Source organism: Vanacampus margaritifer, chromosome 13 (assembly GCF_051991255.1).
Source record: "Vanacampus margaritifer isolate UIUO_Vmar chromosome 13, RoL_Vmar_1.0, whole genome shotgun sequence".
In the NCBI taxonomy this organism is placed as follows: domain Eukaryota; kingdom Metazoa; phylum Chordata; class Actinopteri; order Syngnathiformes; family Syngnathidae; genus Vanacampus; species Vanacampus margaritifer.
Window position 1 is genome coordinate 19,161,773 of NC_135444.1, and position 22,592 is coordinate 19,184,364.

Sequence of the window (22,592 nt, forward strand, 5' to 3'; positions counted from 1 at the left end):
GCATGAGTGATACCTACTCTTGTTCCCAATATCCTCTCTCTTTCAGCCATGACTTTTATCATTGCTAATGGCGGGTGATGAAAACCTGGGTAGATTGCGCCATGCGGAATCAAATGAGCTTTGAGAAAGTTATTTGGACTGTCCTTGACAATTGGTTTGTTATTCGAAAGGCAAACATTGAAAGTGCTCATGCACGGTGTACCCAGTTTGTTGACTTTGACTTGATATTGGTGTGTGTCTACTCTGCACAGATCATTCACATTCTTTTTATGTGTAACACAAATGATTAAAAAAAATAATATGTCCGCGAGTGTCTCTTTGCCTGCAGTTTTAAAACGAATCTATTTCTTCATTTGTGATATTTTTATAGATTCTCACTCATCTCTCGCAACTTCCTTTCTTTTGTAAAGATGCCTCTCTGAAAACATGACTACTTTTAAAAGTCTCAAGGAGAGAAATTCATCAAAGTAATGGTCCTGTCCAGTAATGTTAGGTCCCAAAACAGATAGCTAAATAGTTAGCTAGCTAACGGGCCAGCTAGCCAAAGGGTTAGCTACACTGATCTGACTATATGACTGGATAGCCGATAGGCCAAGACTTTTGAAGCCGCGAGGCCGCCATATTACTCCTCCCAAAAAACGTTTTCGGCATACGATCCTATACATTTACAGTATTGAAATTGGAGAACATTTGAAACAGTACTTAGTAGAAAAGGCATGATTTATGATGTTTTAAATTTGTTAAACATAAGTGAACTTCAGACATTTTACAACTTGCCTTAAATACATGTATAAATTATATGCTTAAAGATGTTTACAGGAGGAAACTTGTAAAATAAAATAAAATAAAATAATTATAGCTGTAATTCAAAAAAAGGTGCCTCTGCTTAATCTAATTGGGGTCTAAGCAACTGAGCAATAAAAGAAAAAGGGGGGGGGGGGGGGTCTTCAAAGCAGCACATACCGTCCACTTATTTTTTTTACTTGCTAAAAAATAGTGGCCACCCGCCACAACCCCCACAGCCCCGGTCTTATACTAACTAATCTATACGTATACAGTATAGTTTATACAGGAATCTGCTCCGTGAGATGGGAGGAGCAAGATGGCCGCCCTGTCGCTTCAACGGCTAGCACGGGCGTGCTATTCAGTCATGTATTCAGATCAGCAGTGGTTAGCTAGCTCACTAGCTAGCCAGCTAGCTAGCTACTCTATGGAGTACATGGCCCACCCTACTGGACTTTTAAGTGCTTGTATGTGTTATTTTTGTCACCATCATAAACATGAAGAGCTCATTTCCGAAACAAGATGAAAGCCAATTTGATCAATGGGCTCATCATGCCATTCCTTGTGTACACTACAGATGCTTTTGTTTGGTTGCTGAGACAACACTGCCAGCCTTTAATTTCATTAAAAGCTCAAAGGTGTGATTTTCAGCAGAATATTGTATACGACCTACAGACAATGACCTTAATGTTTAATTTATTGTTCATTACTCAGCCTTGAGATAAGAGCCTCACGTTATGCATAATTGACCAGAACTTGGGAGTTTTTGAGTTGTTTTTTCTCTCCTAATGTAACACCCACCTTTTTAACATTAAAACAAATATTATTTTTATCATGGGTTACTTGTTAACATCAGAGTCACTGTTGGTCCACTCACCTGAGTTCTGTGCAGGCGTGTGCTCCCATTTGGTGAAAATGTGAAGAAGAAAAAAACAAAAGGGAAAAAAAAGGTGGTCCATCTAAATACAAATAATTGACCGGTGACATATCCATGATGTCTGCCTTTTGCCTGATATCAGTTGGGATAAACTTGTGCTCCCATGACCCTGAACAACATAAAGTGCAGAAAGTAGATATATGGATATTTTTGTAAATCTTGAGCAACCATGTTATCTCACTTTTTTTTCTTCCGGTTTTAATTGAGTTGCGCAGGTAGGTCATATTTGCGGTGGAAAAAGTTATCATCTTATCTTGGTCTACATTATTTTATATAAAAAAAAAGGGCATTTGAACTTCTTTTTTTTTTAATCCACTATTAAAAGCAATATGGCACAATTCCAAATTAGCATGTGCTGCACAGAAAAAGAGATGGCTGATATTTATATCACTCTATTAAAAGAAAGCATTTGATGTTGCAATTCAAAGAGGGATGTTCAGAGCACCTTGGCTATTATTTATCTCTCTTGGTTTTCTGAACCCTTCGAACGAAGCTACTCAAATGCGATAACAGAATTCATATTAGCTGCTCATGTCGCGTTGGTTCAGTTCCCACTCTGCGACGGTGCCAATACGAATGTGAATGCTTGCCCGTCTCTACGTTACCATGTGACTCAGAACAGGATAAGACACATAGAATATGGATATAGCTTTGTTAGCTTTAAAAAAAAAAAATCCAAGTGTAGTAATTTTGTGTGCTTTTATGTTTATTTTTTTTTAGATAAAATACAGGATATGGCAGATAAACCTTTCGAACTTGTGATGAAACTGGAAAGTAAACACTGACAGACAGAAAGAGGTCAGAAGGAGTGGTCAATGCCAAAGATATTTTCATTCATATTTAGGTAGTATAACTCTCAAGAAAATACATATACATTTCCCTTTGTCTGTGTAAACACATTGGTGTCTTGTGAAGCTTTTTTTTTTTTTATGAGATTGATCTGTGTGGAATACTCTTCTAACTTTGAGCCTTTCCATCCTCACTTCCAGCGTGCACCATCAGGGCCCATGCGCCATATCGCAGATGCGTCTGCCATTGCACCTTGTAGAAGTACATGTATACAATACTTGACATTTCTCTCCCCCCCCAAAAATGGTTTGAAACATCAACTGTACACAATACCCAAAACAATATGCTTTTCCTACACATTAGATTCTGTAGAGTAAATTTGACCCTAGAGTGGGACCAAATAGACTCAGTTTTTAGAGTAATATATACACTTGGAAGATAGTAAAATAGAGAATTGAAAATAAATAAATAAAAAATACAATAAAAGTCACTCAAGGGTTGAGGAACAAACTCACGGCCTTCAGTTTGGGAGACTGCCACACTACCACCTGAGCTATGCCCCTCTTACTTTTTGCTTATATCCAAGAGACCAAAACAATTGGTCTTGGATTTAGGAAGGTTCCAGCTGACACGAGCGATATACTAACTCGCAGCAGGAGCTGCGTAGCTCAGGGAGTAGATCAGTTGTGTCCCAAACTGAAGGTTGTGAGTTTGTTCCTCAACTCTTGAATGACTTCTATCCAGACCCCACCCCCCATTCTTTATTTTACAGTCTTCCATGCGGAAGAGTATTAGGGCCAGTGAAGAGAGAGAAAAAAAAGATTGGCAGAATTCTGAGTTTAATCACATAATTCTGACTTCATTCTCAGAATTCTGACTTTAAAGTGATAATTTTGACTTTAATCTCCGAATTTTGACTTTAATCTCAAAATTCTGACTTTAATCTCAGAATTCTGACTTTATTCTCAGAATTCTGACTTTAAAATGATAATTTTGACCTTAATCTCAGAATTTTGACTTTAATCTCAAAATTCTGACATTAATCTCAAAATACTGACATTAATCTCAGAATTCTGACTTTAAAGTGAGACTTCTGATCTTAATATCAGACTTCTGACTTTTTCAGAATTCTGACTTCAATCTCAGAATTCTGACTTTATTCTCAGAATCCTGACTTTAAAATGAGAATTCTCAATTTATTCTCAAAATTCTGACTCTCACGCCACCCCCAATTCATAGCTCTACGTCACAAAATCAGAATTCTCACTTAATAGTCAGACTTCTGAGATTAAAGTGAAAATGTTCACTTTAAAGTCAGAATTCTGAGATTAAAGTGAGAATTTTCACTTTAAAGTAAAAATTATAAGAATAAAGTACCCTTTTTTTTCCCCACTTCACTGGCCCTCATCCTCTTCCGTACTTCCAAGTGTAGATATTACTGTAAAACTGAGTCAATTTGGTCCCACTCTAAAGAGAGTCAAATGCACTCCGCAGAATTTACTGCGTATGGCGAATTGTGCTGAGGTCCCAAAATGTCCTCCATCAGCCGTCCAAATGCACACGTGTCAACCCACGAGCTCTCAAGGAGGCCGCTCGCCGTGGAAGCGCCGTTGCCTGTACCTGCCGTTCTTCTCCTTGGCCATGTTGATGCAGGCGTTGTGCTTGTTGCTCTGCAAGTGGTTCCAGTACTTGATAAGTTCGTTAGGGTGGAACTGATGCGAGGTGATGAGGTGGCTGTACTTGCAGCTGGAATAAGACACCCTCCAGTGGTTGAAGACAAATTCATTGGGAGGCGGAGTCGGGTCGATGCGCAACTTTGCAAGGCATATTCCCACGTAAACGTCCTCCAGGTGAAGCCTGCGTATGCTGAGGGAGGCCTGGTAGATCAGTTCCGCCATGTCCCCTGAGAAGACGTACCCTGTGCCGGAGCAGAAGGTCGGGTAGCGCTCGCTCGGGTACAGCTCCGGCGGCATGTACCACTTGCTGTCCTTGTTCCGGTTCGGCGCGTAGCCCCTCATCAGGTAGCCCGTGAAGTACCTCTGCTTGGGAGGCAGCTCGGGCTTCAGCAGCTTCTGGATGAGATACTCGGTATTGACAAACATGTCGCTGTCCGTCTTCATCACGTAGGAGGCCTGCGGGCAAAACGTGGCCACCCAGTTCATGGCCATTAACGTTTTGATGGTCAGGTTGTAATATGTGTCCTGATATTCTTGCTGGATGATATCGCGGTGAACGCGGCTCTCCTCCTCGATGCTGCTCTGGAGGAAGGCGTCGGAGCGCTTCCCCATGCCGAGCAGGAAGAGGCGTACGAAGCTGAGGCCCATGGCCACGCTGTCGTTGCCCCACGTCTGCCGGATGGCATTCCGGGCGTCCGCCTGACCCGGTTCGGCAGCGATGAGCAGGACGAGGAAGGGCGTGCTGTCGCTGCACTTGAAAGGCTGGTTCAGGATGTAGCGGTACGGCTGAGCGCTCAGCTTCCCGCCCACATCCATCTCCTTCTGTAAACTGTTGTTGGCGCTCATGGAATCTTCAAGTCCCATTCGGACACCCGCCCCTCCACCGAGTCCCCCCTCCCCGGCCGCCCCTTCCACCAGCTGAGAACTAAGATTGAGCGGAGGCTTCGGCGCTACCAAACCCGCCTCCCGCCAAAGACTCCGAAGGGAGCTACTCTGGTTGGCTTCCCCCCTGGGATTGCGGAAACCCCTGACAGTGTAGGCCAAGGGGTTTTCCCGCGGCCCCGTGCGGCCCGGCAGCCAGTCCTGGCGGCTGAAAAAGGAGAAGAGGGTGAAGAGCAGCGCCAGGGAGAGGAGGCCCGCCACATGGGTCCGGAAGAGCGAGCGCTTGGAGGTCCACGTCATCTTGATGGGACAGCAATGACGCCGTCTCCACTGCATGGTGCAGGTTGGCCTTGCAGGGGGCGGCGGCTGCTGCACGAGAATCGGCGGCGGCGGTCACATCCAGTCGCCTCAAACATGTGGTTGCCAAAAAGGGAAAAGTTGTTTTAGCCGGCAGATGAAGTACAAGGTCTGCTTGGAGTTTTTGCAAGTTCACGTGGTGGAGGTCAAATGTGCGGAGAAGGCAACAGTTTCTTCTAGAAACTTTATAGATTTCTTTTTGGAATTGTAGACAAGCAGGTCATGTTCTCTGTCTTGCCTCCTTCAGGAAATGATCATCTGAAAAGAAGAAAAAAAATCAGTACAACTCATTTACTGGGAATTAGTTCATTTTCGCTAGGATCAGGTTGGATGTTAATTGTCTTGAGAGCTATCAAAATTAATCGATTAATCGAAAAGTAATTGATTATCAAATTAATGGACCACTACTTTTATAATCGAGTAATCGCTTGGATCCATGCTTTAATTTTTCAGCATATCAACAGTAATTGTTCACTGATTTTTGTAGTCCTTCATGAGGGAAGACTTATTATGTTCTGTGTTTAACTCTTTTACTGCCAAAAACGTTAAATGGCGTTTAGTAAAAACCTACGGAGGGCCGCCAAGGACGTTCTCCAATTTTTATTTTTATTTTTTTGGAAACGGGTGGAGAAAAGCCTTGGCCAGCTGTGGTGAAAGTTTCAAGCAGATCTAGTTAGCCTAATGACTATTTTTGGCCCCTAGATGGCAGCGATGACTCTCTTTTGACAAGATTGGGTAGGCGTCAGTAGAAGACGTGAGGCGGAGCTAGAGGGGACAATGGCTAGGGAAGGGAAGAGAAAATGGCGACTGGTTGCAAGCAGCTCACCTTGAGCATTTTTTTCAAAGACGAAAAGCATCGACCAGTGCTAAAGAGCACATTGATGATGACGATGATCATCATCGATGATGATGATGGTGACTCGACGACGTCATAAAGATGCTAACACCGGAAAACGCGGAGCACAACCGAGCATGCTCAGGCGGACGTTCAATCGGACGACGAAGAGTGCCCCGAGTCCAATGCATATTCATTGGAGGAGTGTGTACAGTCTGCTACTTGCTATTCCCCGGAAAAAAAGGCCGTCAAGAAAGTGTAACGTCTGCACGCGAAACGGACAATCGAAGTGAAACTACTCTGTTGTGCAAATCCTGCTCCGTCTCCTTGGACGCAGGAGAGCGTTGCAAAAAGAAAAACTGTATTTGAAACATCCACATAATTGTAAATAGTACCACAGTTGCACACATTTGTAAATAGTTTGCGAAATTGTTTTGTCAAATTGTTACACTGTTGAATGGAAATAAGCGTATTTTGCAATCTGAAAACACTTTTTCATTGTTGGTGGTGGTGTATTACAGAAGTAAAGCACTATTTAGGTGTTTGTGGCATCATTCATGGACAAAAAGAAGTGTACAATTCACTAGAGTGCATGAAATAACATCGTTTCACAAAAAGCTCTTTTTCTCCGCTTTTTGTTTCAAAACAGAGCATTTCGGTGAAACTAACCATTTTCTATTGTTGATTACTGAAGAACGGAATAAGGTAGAAACAAACTTTTTTCTGATGAAAGATGAGAGTTCAATCTTTCATTTGGTAGTATGTGTGTTTCCATAATCCAAACACAACATTTTCTGTGGACCTTGAAAGATCAGTTAAAATGCTTAAATCGGCTGGCACTGGCGACATCCCGTTTCTGAAAACGTCTGGCAGTCAAAGAGTTAATCAAAATAAGACATTTGCAAACATCTGTTTTTACCACAAAAAAACAAATGACTGAACCAGTATCATAGTATAACATCAATCCTCCTTTTTTCTAATCACTATACAAATGTGAAGAACGAGATAACCACAAATGACTGGTTAACAAACAGTAATCAGGGGGGAAATGGTTTGTAATACACTTTAATGCAAAATTAAAATACAATTAGTTGATTATTTGATTGAATAATCAATAGATTAATCTATTCTAAAAAATATTGGACAGTGACAGCACTAATTGTCTAATTCTGTTTGTGGAGGGGATTATACTTTAGGGTATTTATTAGGGCTGGGTATCAATTCTAATTTCCTCAATCAATTCGATTTCGATTCGCAAGAGTTCAGTTCGATTCGATTTTCGATTCACTTCACTTCAATCCGATATTGATGCATTTGCTTTGCTTGCTTTGCCAAATGCAATTCTTATTGCAATTTCACTCAGATAAAAGGTCCAAACTGTTGACTTCTGTGTAGCCTATAAATTGTAAATGGCTCTCTGGGATAACATAATTGAAAATGTTAAAAGAGAGAAGAGGCATCAATATGGCAGCATCGTAACAGCTTTGATTGGACGAGGGCGGAGAACGCAGCAAGACTCAAGGGATGTGGCTTAGCGAGAAGAGCAACATCCTGGCGGGTCTGTTGGAAAAGGGACAATTGCTCTGTGTCACAATTCTGCATAGTAGAAATAAGCACATTTACAAATGAATCAAATGACACTTATTGAATTGAATGTCAAAATGGAAGTATAATCTCAATGGGCTTAATAGATGTGATGTGTCTGCCGCACATGATGATATGGCGATTCGAGCATGTCATTTAAGCGTGATGCCTTGGGTATAAGTCTAAATTGCAGGTTTGCTCAACATGACGCGGACTAATGCTACGTTGCGGCGCTCGGGCGGGCGAATGTCATCAGCCCCCTGTCGAGTCGCGACATCCGGGAAGGAAATGCAGCTGTCAGAATGAGTTTTCAGGGTCCGGCAGGCAACGGAGCTCAAGCCAGTGCCAGCCTGTGGTGATCGCAATCTCTTCCCGCCAGTCGCCTTAAGCTTATCGACATTGCCTACCTGTCTAAATGAGACCGCCCGGGCTGCCCAGTCTGCAAGCACAAGCGGAAGTTGATCACGTTCAGTACGTGCCCATATACACCAAATACTGACATTTAAAATGGAGTATGTTGACATGAAACCCTTTTAAAACCCGAATATTAATTATGGGACTGCTGAGCGTAGCAAGCAGCACATATTACTATCCTAGAAAATGGGTTTATTATTATGGGACTGCTTGCGAAGCAAGCAGACACAATTACTATCCTAGAAAAAGGGTTTATTATGGGACTGCTGAAAGCAGCACATATTACTCTCCACCCTAGAAAATCCCGAGATTTTTCCGCAAAAATGCGGCCCGTACCGTAGATCGCACCGGGACAAATGAGGTATCAAATGATGCGGCTCGATCTGACTCGGTGCGGCATTACTTTTCTAGGAATTCCGAGTTACCATGGCGACGCAATTCCCCCAAAACTCCCAAAAAACTCCCATAGGAAATGAATGGAGAAAGGGGGAACAAATTACAGATCAAGCACCTTTTTCCAAGACACGCTGCGCACGCATACGTTATCCGACCGATACGAATTTTAGCTCATTTTGTAGGAATTTTTCCCATCTTTAGCTCAGTGTCGAAATCTTTTTTAAGGAATGAAAGCTCTCCCCCCTGTGCGGTTTCAAAGACAGTGAGTGAATTAGGCTTCTACCGCACTCTGTTGACCAATTAACTTTAGAGTGGCTTGAAAAAAGAAAAGTCTACTTCTATTTGCAAAAGTTTCACTTCAACTCGTCACCATGGCCACAATCTTTGCTCACTAGACATCAAATTCTCACATTTTGTAGTCACGAGTGTCTTCTTTCAGACAAACTAACTTTTATTTGGCTAAGGTGTCATTTAGTACCTTTATTTTCACTTTAAGCTAGGACAAGTCGGACAAACTCGCCTATCTCTTCCATGTTAAATTCAGGCGCCTTTCGCTCTTCATTTCTGATAAATCATAAGTTTTCAACCTGCTCTCATTTGTTCATTTTTCATCCGATTAAAAAAAAATGAGAACATGCTCGTGTTCCCCAAACCCTTGCCGTTCTAACGAGCCATTTCTTGAATCTGCATCTTGAACCGTTAAGTCGTGAGAGGCTTTTGTTCAAGGGGTGCGTCTTTCATGCAATCTCAATGGAATGTGGTGCGCGTGACGGCTCCAAGTCAAAAATGGGGTGTGCGCTCTTAAAGGGACAGTGAGATATTTTTAGTTTCTGTTGATTATGGTTAACTTCCACATTTCTTGACCGATTTTTGTCGTTTAAATTTTAAACTCTTCAGCTCATTTACATTTTTTAAAATACATTTTCAGGGACAGTGAGATACTTTTAGTTGATGTTGATTATGGTTAACTTCCACATTTCTTGAGCGATTCCAGTGGTTTAAATTTTAAACTGTTCAGCTCATTTACAAGAGTCAGCAGTCCCATTCAAAATTTCCGCAGGAATTTTTCTAGTTGCCAATATTTTGCAAGGCCATGTAAAAAATAGGGGTGGGAATTTTTGAATGTCCCACAATTTGATTTGATTTTTGGGTCTGCGATTCGATTCAGAATCGATTTTCGATTGCGAACGATTTTTGATTCAAAATGATTTGATTGACAATGATTTTTGCTTCAATCTATAGATGTGCAAGGAATTGTAATGATCTACTCCCCCCCCCCCCCCCCCCAAAAAAAAGTAATGATCTACTCCAGTCTGACTCGCTAATGCTAATTAGCGCGCTACTCGCGGCACTTTTATCACTCAAAAGAACGGCTCCACGCTGGAAAAAAAACTACTTTTATTGGAATAACTTGATCGTGACTTTTTCCTTCTACTCTCTAATGTGGCTACAACTTAACAGTGTATTAGACTGTGTGGAACCACACTCCCCCTCAGTGGCCAAACCGGGTACAACATGAACAGCGCTCCAAATAAAGGCACACACAGACAAAGGCAAGACAGTATGAAATAATTTTAATAAAATCGATTTTGGGACATTTAAAATCGATTCTGAATCGTACTAAATGAGAATCGTGATTCTTATGACACCACTAGTAAAAACGCACAAAATCCCGAATATGCTCTTATTCGACGAATTTGGTTCTCTGTTCTTCTTTTTCACTTAATTCTACACTGTAAAAATGGGGAGTGATTTTACTTGAAAATAACTAGTAACGTTTTTTCACTGAGAAATTCTAAGTAAATTTTACAAGGAGAGTTTTGAGTACATTTTACTAGTTAATTAAAAAAAAAAAAAAGAAGCTATGTCAACATTGAGGAACGAACTCATGACCTTCAGCTTGGGAGACAGCCATGCTACCACGTGAGTCATGCCACTCTTGCTGTTTGCCACGATACTGCATTGCCGGAGTGTCCAAAATGTGACCAAAAGCCGTTAGAGGTACGAGGATTCCAGCAAAATACTAACAAGTAGAAGGAGTGGCACGGCTCAGGTGGTAGAGTGGCTGTCACCCAAGCTGAAGGTCATGAGTTTGTTCCTCAACGCTTACATAGCATCTTCTTCCTTTTCTTTTCTTTTCTTTTAAAATATACTAGCAAAATGTACTCAAAAGTCTCTTTGTAAAATTCAATAAAATAAGAATTTCAGAGTGAAAAAAACTTCAGCCTTCAAACGTGAGCAGCTTGTTAATGAGGAGGGGATCAAAAATAACTGTTGACGGGTGCACAAGTCTCACGGTTACATCAATTGATTGCACCGATTAACTCACAAGGTTGTGTATAAAAATATGAACGTCTGTTAAAGAGCTGTATCAAACGCTCAAAATATACTAAGTTAATCATGTTTGGTTTGATTGACACTGTCAAAAAAGATGAGCGTTCTTTCGCAACATGTAAGAAGGTCAATTCTAAACCAAACACCTTCATGAACACCCTACGCCCGCATATCGTGAAATCAATTAGGGGGTCAATCAAAGTGACCGTAGCTGTCCCTCAGCCACGTTACCAACTTGCGTCAAAAACTATTGAAGTCATGCGATTAATTACAATAAAATAATAATAATCGCCAGACGACCTAATTTTTAATAATCTTTTCTTTTTTTCAAAAAGAAAAAAGAAAAGAAAACAATCTTTTTTCAAAAAAAAGAAAAGATTAATAAAAATTAGGGCTTCAGGTGATTACATTTTTAACTGTAATTAATCGCATGACTTCAAAAGTTAATTTTATATCTGGTCTAAATGTACCCAAACAATTCCTAGGTTTTCATACTCTTGTTAACAAAAGTGGAAAACATTTTCAAACTAATAGAAATAGTTAAAATGAATTTTGGGCGTGTATAGCCGTCAATGGGAGTGAATGAGTTCATATCCATATTTACAATATCTGCCAGCCTTGTTCAGGTGTGGGACTACCGTTGTAACCGCTGTTACTTGGGCGACGCCCCCTGACTACGGTGGCCGTACTTAAACCTAAACAGCTTGCCTTCAGATAGATTTTCTGACATCGCTAAGAATTACAGTTGCGTAATTCTACTCTCGATGAGTTGATAGACATTTGAAAGGCCCGACTATGCGTACAGAATCAATTGAAGTCAGTTTTTAATTCATTTTTATGGTCTAGCTCAGCTGTTGGCAGCACTTCCCTTGCGTGATCCGTTGCCAAATACCTCCGAGAGCATCAGATACTCCCTGGCCTTTCCTCTTGGCAGGGCCCCGAGTGCCCCCCCACCCTCGAATTAATACTGAATACATTTGGTGCTGGTGACGGATCCTGCCAAAACTTGCTTCCCACTCTAGCTAGAGTAGTGGTTCATAACTTATGGGAATTTGGTGGTCAGTAGTTGACCTGTGACTGTTGTGATGGTACATCGCGTGATTTTCCCTTTATTGATCCAAAAAAGAAAATGGTCGAACGAATTGTGCAATATGAATTAACAGGGTTTAATTCTGTTGTTTTCATTAATTGTATCAGCTGCCACTGGGTTCCATTTAAAAAAAAAAAAAAACAGGAATTACATTGAAGTACTCTATAAATATAAAGTTGCAGAGTCAGCGTGAGCGTCCTAACTGCATGATTTGCAATGCCAAGTTGAGCAATTCTATCCAGAGAAACTAAAGAAATGTTGCCTTAATCTGCACGGAAATGGGTAGTACAAAAACACGCTTTCTTTATTCAAGGTGAAGACGGCCAGATTTGATTAAAAACCTGCTCTACCTGTTCATTTTGTTTATCAGTAACCCCTATGCCTTGAATTAAAAAAAAAATAAAAATGTTTGTTTGTTTTTTTACGTTGAAAATTGACGGAGTTCCGTCCCTCCAACAAGGTTTTAAGAACCACCGAGCTCAAGAATAACTGCCACAGTTGCACGGGGCGACATACTCTGCGAGGATGACGAGAGGAAAAAGCCAACCAACTCACCTGGTTGAGCACCTGACCCGGGGTAGTTTTTTGGGAACCAGTAAACGCCGGCACTAATGCACGCAAAATGGTCGAGCGCCTCGACGGCGCTCGCGCCTGATGCGCAAAGGATGACGGCTGAGTGTGACAGCCGGAGGGGAGAGAAGTGGGTGGGGACGGGTAAATAAATGATGAGGATGTTGAGGACTCACGAGATGTGCAGTGCAGCGTCCCTCCTCTTCCTCATGTTGCCGCTGCTCCTGCCGAGGCTGCGATCGGCCGCCTTGCTTTTAGTCCACTTCACCGCCTCGTCCTCGCTTTAAGACGACACATCGCTTTCTGTGGCGGCTCGCGGCCACCCATCCCCGCAGGGTGTTGAATTCAAGCCTGCGGCTTTTTTTTGGAAGGCTCCCCCCGTTTGTTGCTGCTGCGGCGGCAACTCCTCCTTCTCCTCCCTCGCCCGCTCTCCGGCGCACACCACAGCTTCCCTCCGCCACTTCTTGATAAATGATCCTCCTCGCCGTTGTTTACCGCTCTTGTCCAAGTTACTCCTTCGAGGGCTCGTTTTAAAACATAGGACTCACTCGGAGCGTGACCAGATCGAATAGAGCGATGGAGAGAGAAAGAGAGAGATAGGGAGAAAATAACAGTACAATTTCCTCTAACAATGGAATCCAAAGGGACTCATCACGGTTGCGTCTATGTGAGGAAAACAAAAATGTTCTCCCGAAATGTCTGGTTCGTGCATCCTAGCCTCGGATACGACCACAGTCGGGGTTTGGGAGCAGCTGATGTCAGACACCGCCACACTGACGGAACTCTCCCACGTCATTGCATTTTTAGACCAGCGTCTCACGTGACCTAGTTAGACATTCGTGATGTGTTCACTGAGAGTAGGAGAAAAAAAAAAAAGACTGTCTTCTTTGCACGCTCGACACTAATTTCTGCTCGTATTCATCACTGCTGTTTTTTCATTGAATATTCTTAAAAAAAAAAAAAAAATCTGTTTTCATCATAGATGCCCCCAGGATTTTTTAATCGTAAGTAATACGGGTTCTGAAAAAAAAAAGTGTAAATGAACTTTAGCAATTAGAATACAAAATAAAATGCTTTCTGAAACGGCCATCCCAACTTAAACCTTGTTCTGCAAGATGAATTCTCTCGGTATTTGTGAGTTCACAAACTCCCGAGAATACATCTTGTACCGAGCCCGTCAATTTTCACTGATCCGAACCATCACAGAGCGACATTGTGTTTGGGGGCGGGATATGCAGCTGTGACAATACCAGAACGTATGACACCGTGAGAAACAAACAATTGCAACAAATTCAGTTTTTGCAGTTCCGCTTTTCCCACGTCCAGTAAATGCATCATATTTCCTTCCCCTTTACCCCCCCACCCCTCCCTTTTTCCTCCCAAGCCAGTCACTCGCCTCTCGTCTCTGTGGGCTGAAAAAGGGGATTTAACTGTAGTGTGAAAGCACGGTGGCCAGCGGTTGTCTGGTAACAAGCGGATTAGCCGCCATGGTGCTCTTTGTCCCGCAATGCTGAGACAACCGGACAATTAAAAATGGATAAACAAACAATGCATCACGTCTTTTGTTTGTCAGAGTTTGCATGTTACTGCAATTCGCGTGTAGCGGACACAAAATTCCTTGTGTGGTTTTCCATACTTGGTCATAAAAGATGATTGTGATGCATGATCATGCTACAATTAGCTCGTTTTGTAAATGTAACGTTGTCATTCACGTTTGTGCATTTCGCCAGATTGGCTTTGGGCCTTTTGCAGCATAGCAAGTGTATCTTTGACAGGTCTACTTTGGAGGCCATTAGCCCAACGAGAGCATATTTGTCAGGCGGAAGTCACGTAAGGTAAGTGATTGATTTCATGTGGCTGCCAGGTTCGAGGCAGGACTGCCCCGGACATTAATATCATGTGGCATCTATTAGAAAGGTGACTTCCTCACCTTGTCACACCCGCTCTCCCATGCAAGGAATTGGAAATTGTCTTCATTAATTGCTGGGGCTCCGGAAATATTGTTCTGCTATATTTCGGATGGCCCTAAATCTTCGTAGCTCATCCAGTGGGTGATGCATATAAATGCCGTTATTTGGCATTTTGAAAAATATCGGTACCGGCTTTTTTACGAATCTGAAGCTGATCTCTCACTCAGCGGTGAATGCTTGCGTAGCGAATTTAGTGTTTCACAGGATTTATAAGATGTTTACAGACAGTTTTTACTTGTCCTAAACACATTTCGAAACATATTCAGACAATTCTTCACTGCAAAGATCTTTTGAAGCCTTTTTACGAACCGAGACGAAAACCCCAAATTAGCTACATTTACATGCGTTTGTCGCTCAGTGAGATACACGGAAGTTTTCATTTCTGGAACTATTCAAATTTCCACTTTACAAAAAATGATGCTGACACTAAGAACTCACTACACTTTTTATTTTTTAAAACTTTAATTAGCTTAACACATGCTGACTACCCTGGAGGCTCCCTGCAGATTTGGTTTTAATTAAAACAATGTTTTAAAATCATTTTTATATGTTTAAAAATAAAAGAAAACATTTTGTTTTTTTACACCAATATTTTCTCTTTTACTGCAAATGAATATTGGCTTGAAATATCGGTTATCGGCTTCCTTGACTACTAATAATCGGTATCAGCCTTGAAAAAAACATATCGGTCCATCACTAATTCCTAAGATGCAGAACTCTATTTTCGTGCCCAGTCTAATTGTGTGCACAGATGCAGTTTTATTTCTTTTCTTTTTTTTTTTTTTAGATTATCACAAAACGACTAGGGCATTTTGCCTGATTATGGGATGGAACCCAGCCGACTCCCAGCTAATTGAAGCGGCTATCCAGCAGCCCCATACCATCACACATTACAACATGTCTGCTGAATCTGCCTGCCCGCATCTTGGGATTAAATCCACTAAAATCGCGTTACCCCCACTTAGACCTGCATTTTGCAAGTCTAAAATCCATTTTGTCAACAAATTGAATCGATCAAATTCACAAACTCTCCTGTATAATTCTCCCACATGCTTTGAAGACTCTAAAATGTCTAAAGATGTGTGAGCGGTATGTACCTAGGCTCTTGAATTATGGCGGGACTGATAAAACTATAAATAAATAAATATTTAAAAATCACCTAAACTACGTTATAACTAAAGTTTATGATTGAATAAGATGTGTGTATTTTCTCTTCTATATTGACAACAATCAAATACAGTTTAATATATTGTGCATACATTTTCATTCTATACGCTAAGGATAACATTTATAGGCTACTATTAGGCCTTAATGAGAAATAGAGATTGTAACAAAAATGGTAGAAGCCACCAAACGCATGAAAGCAAGTGAGAGCCCGACCTTATCGTGACCTTTATCGCACAGGAAAAGAGATGACGCATTTTCTACCTACGGGGCCACAAAATGTCGCTCATCCTGCTAACTGCAATCGTACACGGGGAGAGCGTGACCAGTGTCGCCTGCGCCGCTTACGTTGTTATGGCAACTAACTTGCCAGAACCAGAGAATTGACGTTTTCACTCGGTTACAACGGCCTTCCCTTTTACATCCTATCGTTATTTAATCTCATGGGGGGGGGGGGGGGGACCTTCTTCCTTCCTTCTTCGCCTTTTGTAAAAAATAAAATAAAAAATTGAGAGAGTGACTTGTTGCACGTGCAACCACTTTTTCTTTTCTAATCACTGAATTGGTTGGTTAAATATCAAAATCAGTTGCTGAACTTTGGGCTGCGTTTTCATTATTCTTGCACGTACGCTCGATACTTTTGATGCGTGACTTGTTGCGAAACTTCCTGTAACTGTTGTTTTATTGTATTTCACCCCCACCCCCACAGCAACTCACTTCTAGCCAAGCTGGCTTCTTGTGGTAAATGTTAACACCCTGTACGCACAAAGAGGGGAAGACAGAACATTTGGGACTTCCTGAAACCCTTATTTTTATTTGATCAGTTTAGTCACAAGCATGTTGTTATCTTGCGTAACAATGACACACTGAGAATTTCTTCTCGGATTCTGGACCGGTGTTCCAATTTGAGATTATGGGTGCAGACCAAACCACCAAAACTGTGAAATGCCTGATTCTTTATGTGTGGTATCTGTCAAAGATAAAACATCTTTTAAGATGTGGGAAAAAAAAAACCTTGTGTGTGTACCGGGCTTAACTTCCATAAGTACCATCAAAAATATTATGGCACTTCCTTATTTCCGATTTAGAATTCTAAAAACAGGAATCGCATGATGTGATTGTCAGTGGAAAAGAAAATGCTGTCTAATGCTGCATTCGAGGATGCTCGGAATTCAGACTTTTCCGACTTCAAACCAGGAAGTGCGTACGGGAACACCACTTTGAACTCGGAAATCCCACAAAAAAAAAGTACCCCGACCTCACCGACGGACTACAACGTGGCGTCACTCTGCAATGACGAAAACAGAATTGACTTGAGTATAAAACTAGATGACTTTCCTTATTCATAAATATTCAACATGACTTCACGTAACACAGCGTACGTGACAGTATGCTGCTACTGAAGAGGAATAAAAAATATTTGTCCTCTTTGCGTGTTCCAAAACTTGAAGACAGATGTAATGTAAGAAAAAACACCTTTGCAAAAATGATTTTAATCTAACAGAGATCTCTGGACATGGTGTCAGGTTCCAAACATCACATAACAGGTGGAATTTCAGAGTGCCAAATGTGCCTCTTCCGCGTGTAAAATGGCTTCTTATAGTTAAAACCGACCGCCTCTCTTTCATTTATAGACAAAACATACTCTCTGGGTACTTTTCCATGAGCGATGGCGAAAACAGAGTCAGGGGTGCGTGTTCGAAGCAGATTCTGTTCTCAAGGACCAAATGTGTTTTCCCACAGAGAAGGAACTTCTACACCAAATAATATGTCCCATCTTAAGGTCAAATTATACTGAGTTCAACACTACTTGCTTTACACGTCTATAAAACCTTTCAACATGGTTAATATAAAGAATTAAGATGTTAATAATGTATAACAATGGTTAATATATGAAAATAAAGAATTTAAATGTTAATAATATCTAACACTACCTCCCTGCATGAAATTATATAGTATGGAATGCTTATGAAACAGAACAGGCAAGTTTGCTGGAGGTCAAAATGTGTTTTGAGGACCAAAATAAAAAAAACAATTTATCACTATCCGCCATTTTGGTTGTTTACTTTCGCCTCGGAACACTTTCAGCTCGGAACTGGGAAAAGTCAACTGGACCAAATCCGACTTCCCACCATCCTCGAATGCAGCATAAATCCTGCTCTAAAACATTTAGATGTGCGCCACTTCCTGCTTTCATTTTACACTGGCCAATGGGGTGCCTGCATTAACTATACAGGAACCCAATTGGCTGCCTAACCCAAGTGATGATGTGACCACGCCAGATTTACTTGAAAACAAAAGCTAGCATGTACGCTAGCATGTACGCTAATTTGTTTACGTAAATGAATCTTCCAATTAAAAAAAAAGAGAGAACTAATGCAAATTCTCACTGATATTGCGTCAGTATTTTAGAGGGTCAGTGTAGTAGGTGTATGATTAAGCATGAATCCACCATTTTGTGCCAGCTCGGGTTTGATGGCTAAAACGCAGAGGTCAGCTCTCACTTTGAAGCATGCCGGTCCTTATCTCCGTCACAAAGTCTAATAGAGTAATGAATCAAGGCGAAGAGCGCTTTTCTCCCCCCCCCCCCACCACCGACGACGCTTTCCGTCAAGCAGCCCTGGTGCCTCCATAAGCATCTTTTGCCCTCCGCTGTTGTTTATGGGTGGTTGTTAGACGCACCCGAGTTGCGCCCGGTGTCAGTGGCGCATTTATAACGCACGAACCACATCTTACATTCAGCCACGGAGAAATGGAATGAAACGTCTCCAAAAAAAAAAAAAAAAAAAAAAAAGACGGTAATGGTCCACTAAAAAAGTTGCGACTTTCGATGATACGAACACAAAGTAGACGCAACGACGGTTGACCAGCGAGATTTGCTAAAAGCCGTCAACGCTGCTGGAAGGAGAACCAAATATTTCTGAATATGATTTTCAAATTTCAAAGGAGCAGCGCGAGATGTACATGTGTCGGTTTGTGTGTGTGTGTGTGTGTGGAGCAGATAAATCCTTTTTTATATGCACTCCTGCCAAACTGGCCTGTAGGCAGGCTTTGCGTTTGAAATGTACAATTAGTCATCCCTGTTTACTTTGAATAAGAACATTTTGGAAACATCAAGCAGGAGGACCCGCGGGAAGAATGACAGCGCGGGGCGGATCCATGCATTGTACCTGCTTGCTGTTTTTCTCTTTGTCCTACCACTTCCTAATGTTCTGTAACTTCCTTAAATGGCTTGAGGACACTGGCGGAGTCAGACTTTTATAAATGGGGGGTTGCCAGGATACTTCGGGGTATCCAAAGATGATGCCAAGTAATGAGTTTCATAAAAAATACATTTCAAAAGGAGTCTCTAAATGTTTTTTAAGTACGTATTACGCACAAAGGAGATTTTTGCACATAATATGCTGTTTATTAACAATGTACAAAATGTACAAAAATCAAAGTCTATGATGAATTAACATCAGTGTTTAACATGAATGAAATGTGCACGCATACACTTGGTTAGTTTTAAATCCTTTTAAGGAACAATCATATTTTGCCCCCTTTTTTCATTTTCCACACACCCTAAGAAACAAAATAATAAATTTGTTACTCCCGCTACTACTTTATTTACAGCCACATAATGACATTCATTTTTTTTAAATCCCCCACTTTTAGACTAAAAACGTTAGTGTTAAGCATTCTTCAAGCTGGTTTGTGTGATGTTTTAAATATCTTATTTTGAAATCCATGCTTTTAATTTGGAAGGCCGCTCCGTACTTCTGTTTCCTGTTTCACATCTCCGTTCGTCATTCAGCTCATGCATTTGTTTTTAACAACATCAACTAACTAATTGATGTCCGCCCAAAACAATCTATCTGAACACAAAAGTTATTTTAAACTTTAAACTTTTAAATTTTAGACCAACATGACATTTCCAAAAACGTCATCTTGATTGGACTCGGGAGATTCTTCTTCTCCAGACACCTAGTGAGGTAGTTTACAACATTTTTGTGGTACATAGCGCCACCTAGTGTCAAGGAGGGGCATAACAATTAGTAGGCGTCATATGATATGTCAATCATTTGACACCTGGGGGGGTCCAATCACATTATCAGTGCATGAGGAAGGGATGGATTTCTATCTGTGGGCTTTCTTTACTGCTGCATGTGTTTTGTTAGCATGAATAAAAACGTTCTATCCAGAGAGTTGAGCAAAAGCAGTAAATGGTGTAAACAGTGCATGTGATCATAAGACTTAGCAGCCCGCCTGTCAGCCAGCATTCAGGTAAGCGCACATTTGTGCGTACTACCTGCTGGCAGCGCTGACCCTCGCTTTGCCTTCTTGCTAGCGCGCTTCATCTGCGAAAAGACTCGGGGCAAGAAACACGGAACCGCTTCCCGTAAAGCCTGTTAAGAGGAGCTTTTTTTTTAATCTTACTAAGTGATCTCCTGGCGAATGGAAAGCTTTTTGTGAACTTCCACTGAAGGATAAATAAGTCGTTGAACGTGCTTAACAGTCATTCTCAAAGGACGATCATACATTTCAGCCTTGTCATCTGCCGTTTTGTTTTTTTTAATGACTTTCCCTTTTCGGCTCTCCTCGACAAGACGCGAGGGATTGCGAGACTGTTTAAAGTATATAATAGCGTAATAATTTCCGTCTACAAGCGCCCACGGCGCGGAGATACGCGGCTGCTCACCTATTAAATTGCGTCTGATGTTTCCCTCAAAGCAGGTGTGAAATTTAACTTTAATTCACTCGTAAAACCAATGGCGCTGTTGTTCCTTGGCTCTTTTTCAATGCCGATTGCACAGTAAAGGAGCGAATGTAGCCACACATGCAGAAAATAATTGGACAATTTCTGCTTTCGGCACACGTTTCCTCAAGGATACTTTGTGTTTTCATGGCCTTTAATCCTGATGGAAAACACATCAGGAAGGAAATGATGCTGACGGAGAAAAAGTCGCCTTCTTCCTTATCGCCGGGCGACAATGTGCAGAATCAACCAGTGAATCCTAAACGCTTTTAGAAGCAGCGAGGCTTTTCAGCTCGGATTCCAAACGCGTATTACTGACTAGGCGAGAAATATGAAGTATAAGGCGTTCCCGAAAATGGATCCAGCTGACAAATCTGGGATCGGAAAATGGGGAGGGCAGGCCTTCAAATGTTCCAAATCTCCCGAGTAAAATATATCCAGGTTTATCAGGTCACCGAACAGAGAAAATATACACTAGATTCAATCAGCTGTCAAATATTTTTACCTTAGAGTATGTTTCCTATCACTGGCTGCTAAAAACATGACCAAAAATACATTTAATTAAAAATCGTAAGGAAACCATATTATAATTTTTTGTTAGGAATCAAGACTAATGAAAGACAAATGCAGGTTTCAAAAGACGTAGACATTTGAATTGTGGGGTTCTTAGATTGAGCTTTTTCCCCCTCAACTTGTCAACTAAAAGCCTTCCAGAGTCGTGTTTTAAGCACAATCGGGTTTATGTTCTGCTTAAATGGTAAAAAACGGCGACATACACACGGTCAACATTTCTTTCAAATGCGTGCATTTTCACAGATGGATTGCTGTTCCATAATAACACTAACCTGTTTCTCCCGGTCTGTAACAGGATTATAATAGTTACTCTTTAATTCATTTTTTGTTTTAAATTCAGTTAGTTTTAATTAGCCTCATCTTATTAACTCATTCACTGCCATTGACGGCTATAGACGTCAAAAATTCATTTGAACTATTTCTCCTAGTTTAACATTTTTCCCATTTTTGTTAACAAGAGTATGAAAACCTAGATTTTTTTTTATTGTATTAGAACAGATATAAAATTTGTGATTAATTGTTAGTTAACTAGTGAAGTCATGCGATTAATTAGGAATAAAAAAAAGATTATTATTATTTTTTAATTTATTAATTTAAAAAAATTATAATTTTTTTAGAAAAGATTATTGAAAATTAGTGGCATCAGGCGAATTTGTAATCGTAATTTATCGCAATTAACTCACGATTAATCACAAATGTTGTTATATCTGTTCTAAATGCACACAAAAAAAATTATAGGTTTTCATACTCTTGTTAACAAAAATGGAAAAAAAAGTTAAATTAACAGAAATAGTTAAAAATGATTTTTTTACGTCTATAGGTGTCAATGGCAGTGAATGAATTAATAGTATTTTATTTATTTTTTATTTTTTTAAATAAGACCTAAAAATGGTTCACAATTATTAAAACAAGAAATATTGTCTCCGCGAAAGCTGTTTTAAAATTTCTCAAAATAAGAAACACGGTTCTGTACTTACATGTTGACTGACAAGTGCATTGTTAACGTGTCACATTGCACAGTCAGGATGATGACACGTACTTAAAGGCTTTATGCCTTTCACGATTGATTCTCATCCTGCCGACATTCCTCCTGTTTGCTCTTGACAGATTGAAAACAGGCTATATCAGGGATGGCAAAATGTCGTGATCAGTGAATTGAAGCTATTTGACTCAATGGAGCAAAAAAAAAAAAAAAAAAACACCATACAGAAGTTAGCGTAAGTCTACACTAACATTCAAACGTCTTCATCAGCTGAGAGACTTGACCGAGCTTCATTCATCCTTTTAGCTGCATTACATGACAACGTTTTTGTGATCCATAGTTTTTTTTTTATGGTTTAAAACAAGGGGTGTCAAAATGAGTGTGTTAATTTTAAGTTAATTTTAAAATTCCTTTAACACCACAATTTTTTTTAACGCACGATTAATGACCGCCTCCTACTTGGAAAGGCTGTACTGGGGGAATTCCAGTCGCAACGCAACAGACACGTCCACATCAAA

General features: G+C 40.7%; 1 protein-coding gene across 2 annotated transcripts; it reads right to left on the bottom strand.

Annotated features, from left to right (window-relative positions):
- Window positions 1-2,405: 2,405 nt before the first annotated feature.
- Window positions 2,406-13,437, bottom strand: b3galt2 (UDP-Gal:betaGlcNAc beta 1,3-galactosyltransferase, polypeptide 2). Of its 2 annotated transcripts, none has more exons than XM_077584540.1 (2): window positions 12,824-13,437; window positions 2,406-5,682 (listed from the first exon to the last, which is right to left on the bottom strand). In XM_077584540.1, the coding sequence occupies exon 2, from the start codon at window positions 5,401-5,403 to the stop codon at window positions 4,090-4,092; it is 1,314 nt and encodes a 437-aa protein (XP_077440666.1). In that variant the 5' UTR covers window positions 5,404-5,682; window positions 12,824-13,437; the 3' UTR covers window positions 2,406-4,089. The 2 variants fall into 2 exon arrangements, with proteins under 2 accessions (XP_077440666.1, XP_077440667.1); XM_077584541.1 differs by lacking the exon at window positions 12,824-13,437 and adding an exon at window positions 12,633-12,803.
- Between the last annotated feature and the right edge of the window lie 9,155 nt (window positions 13,438-22,592).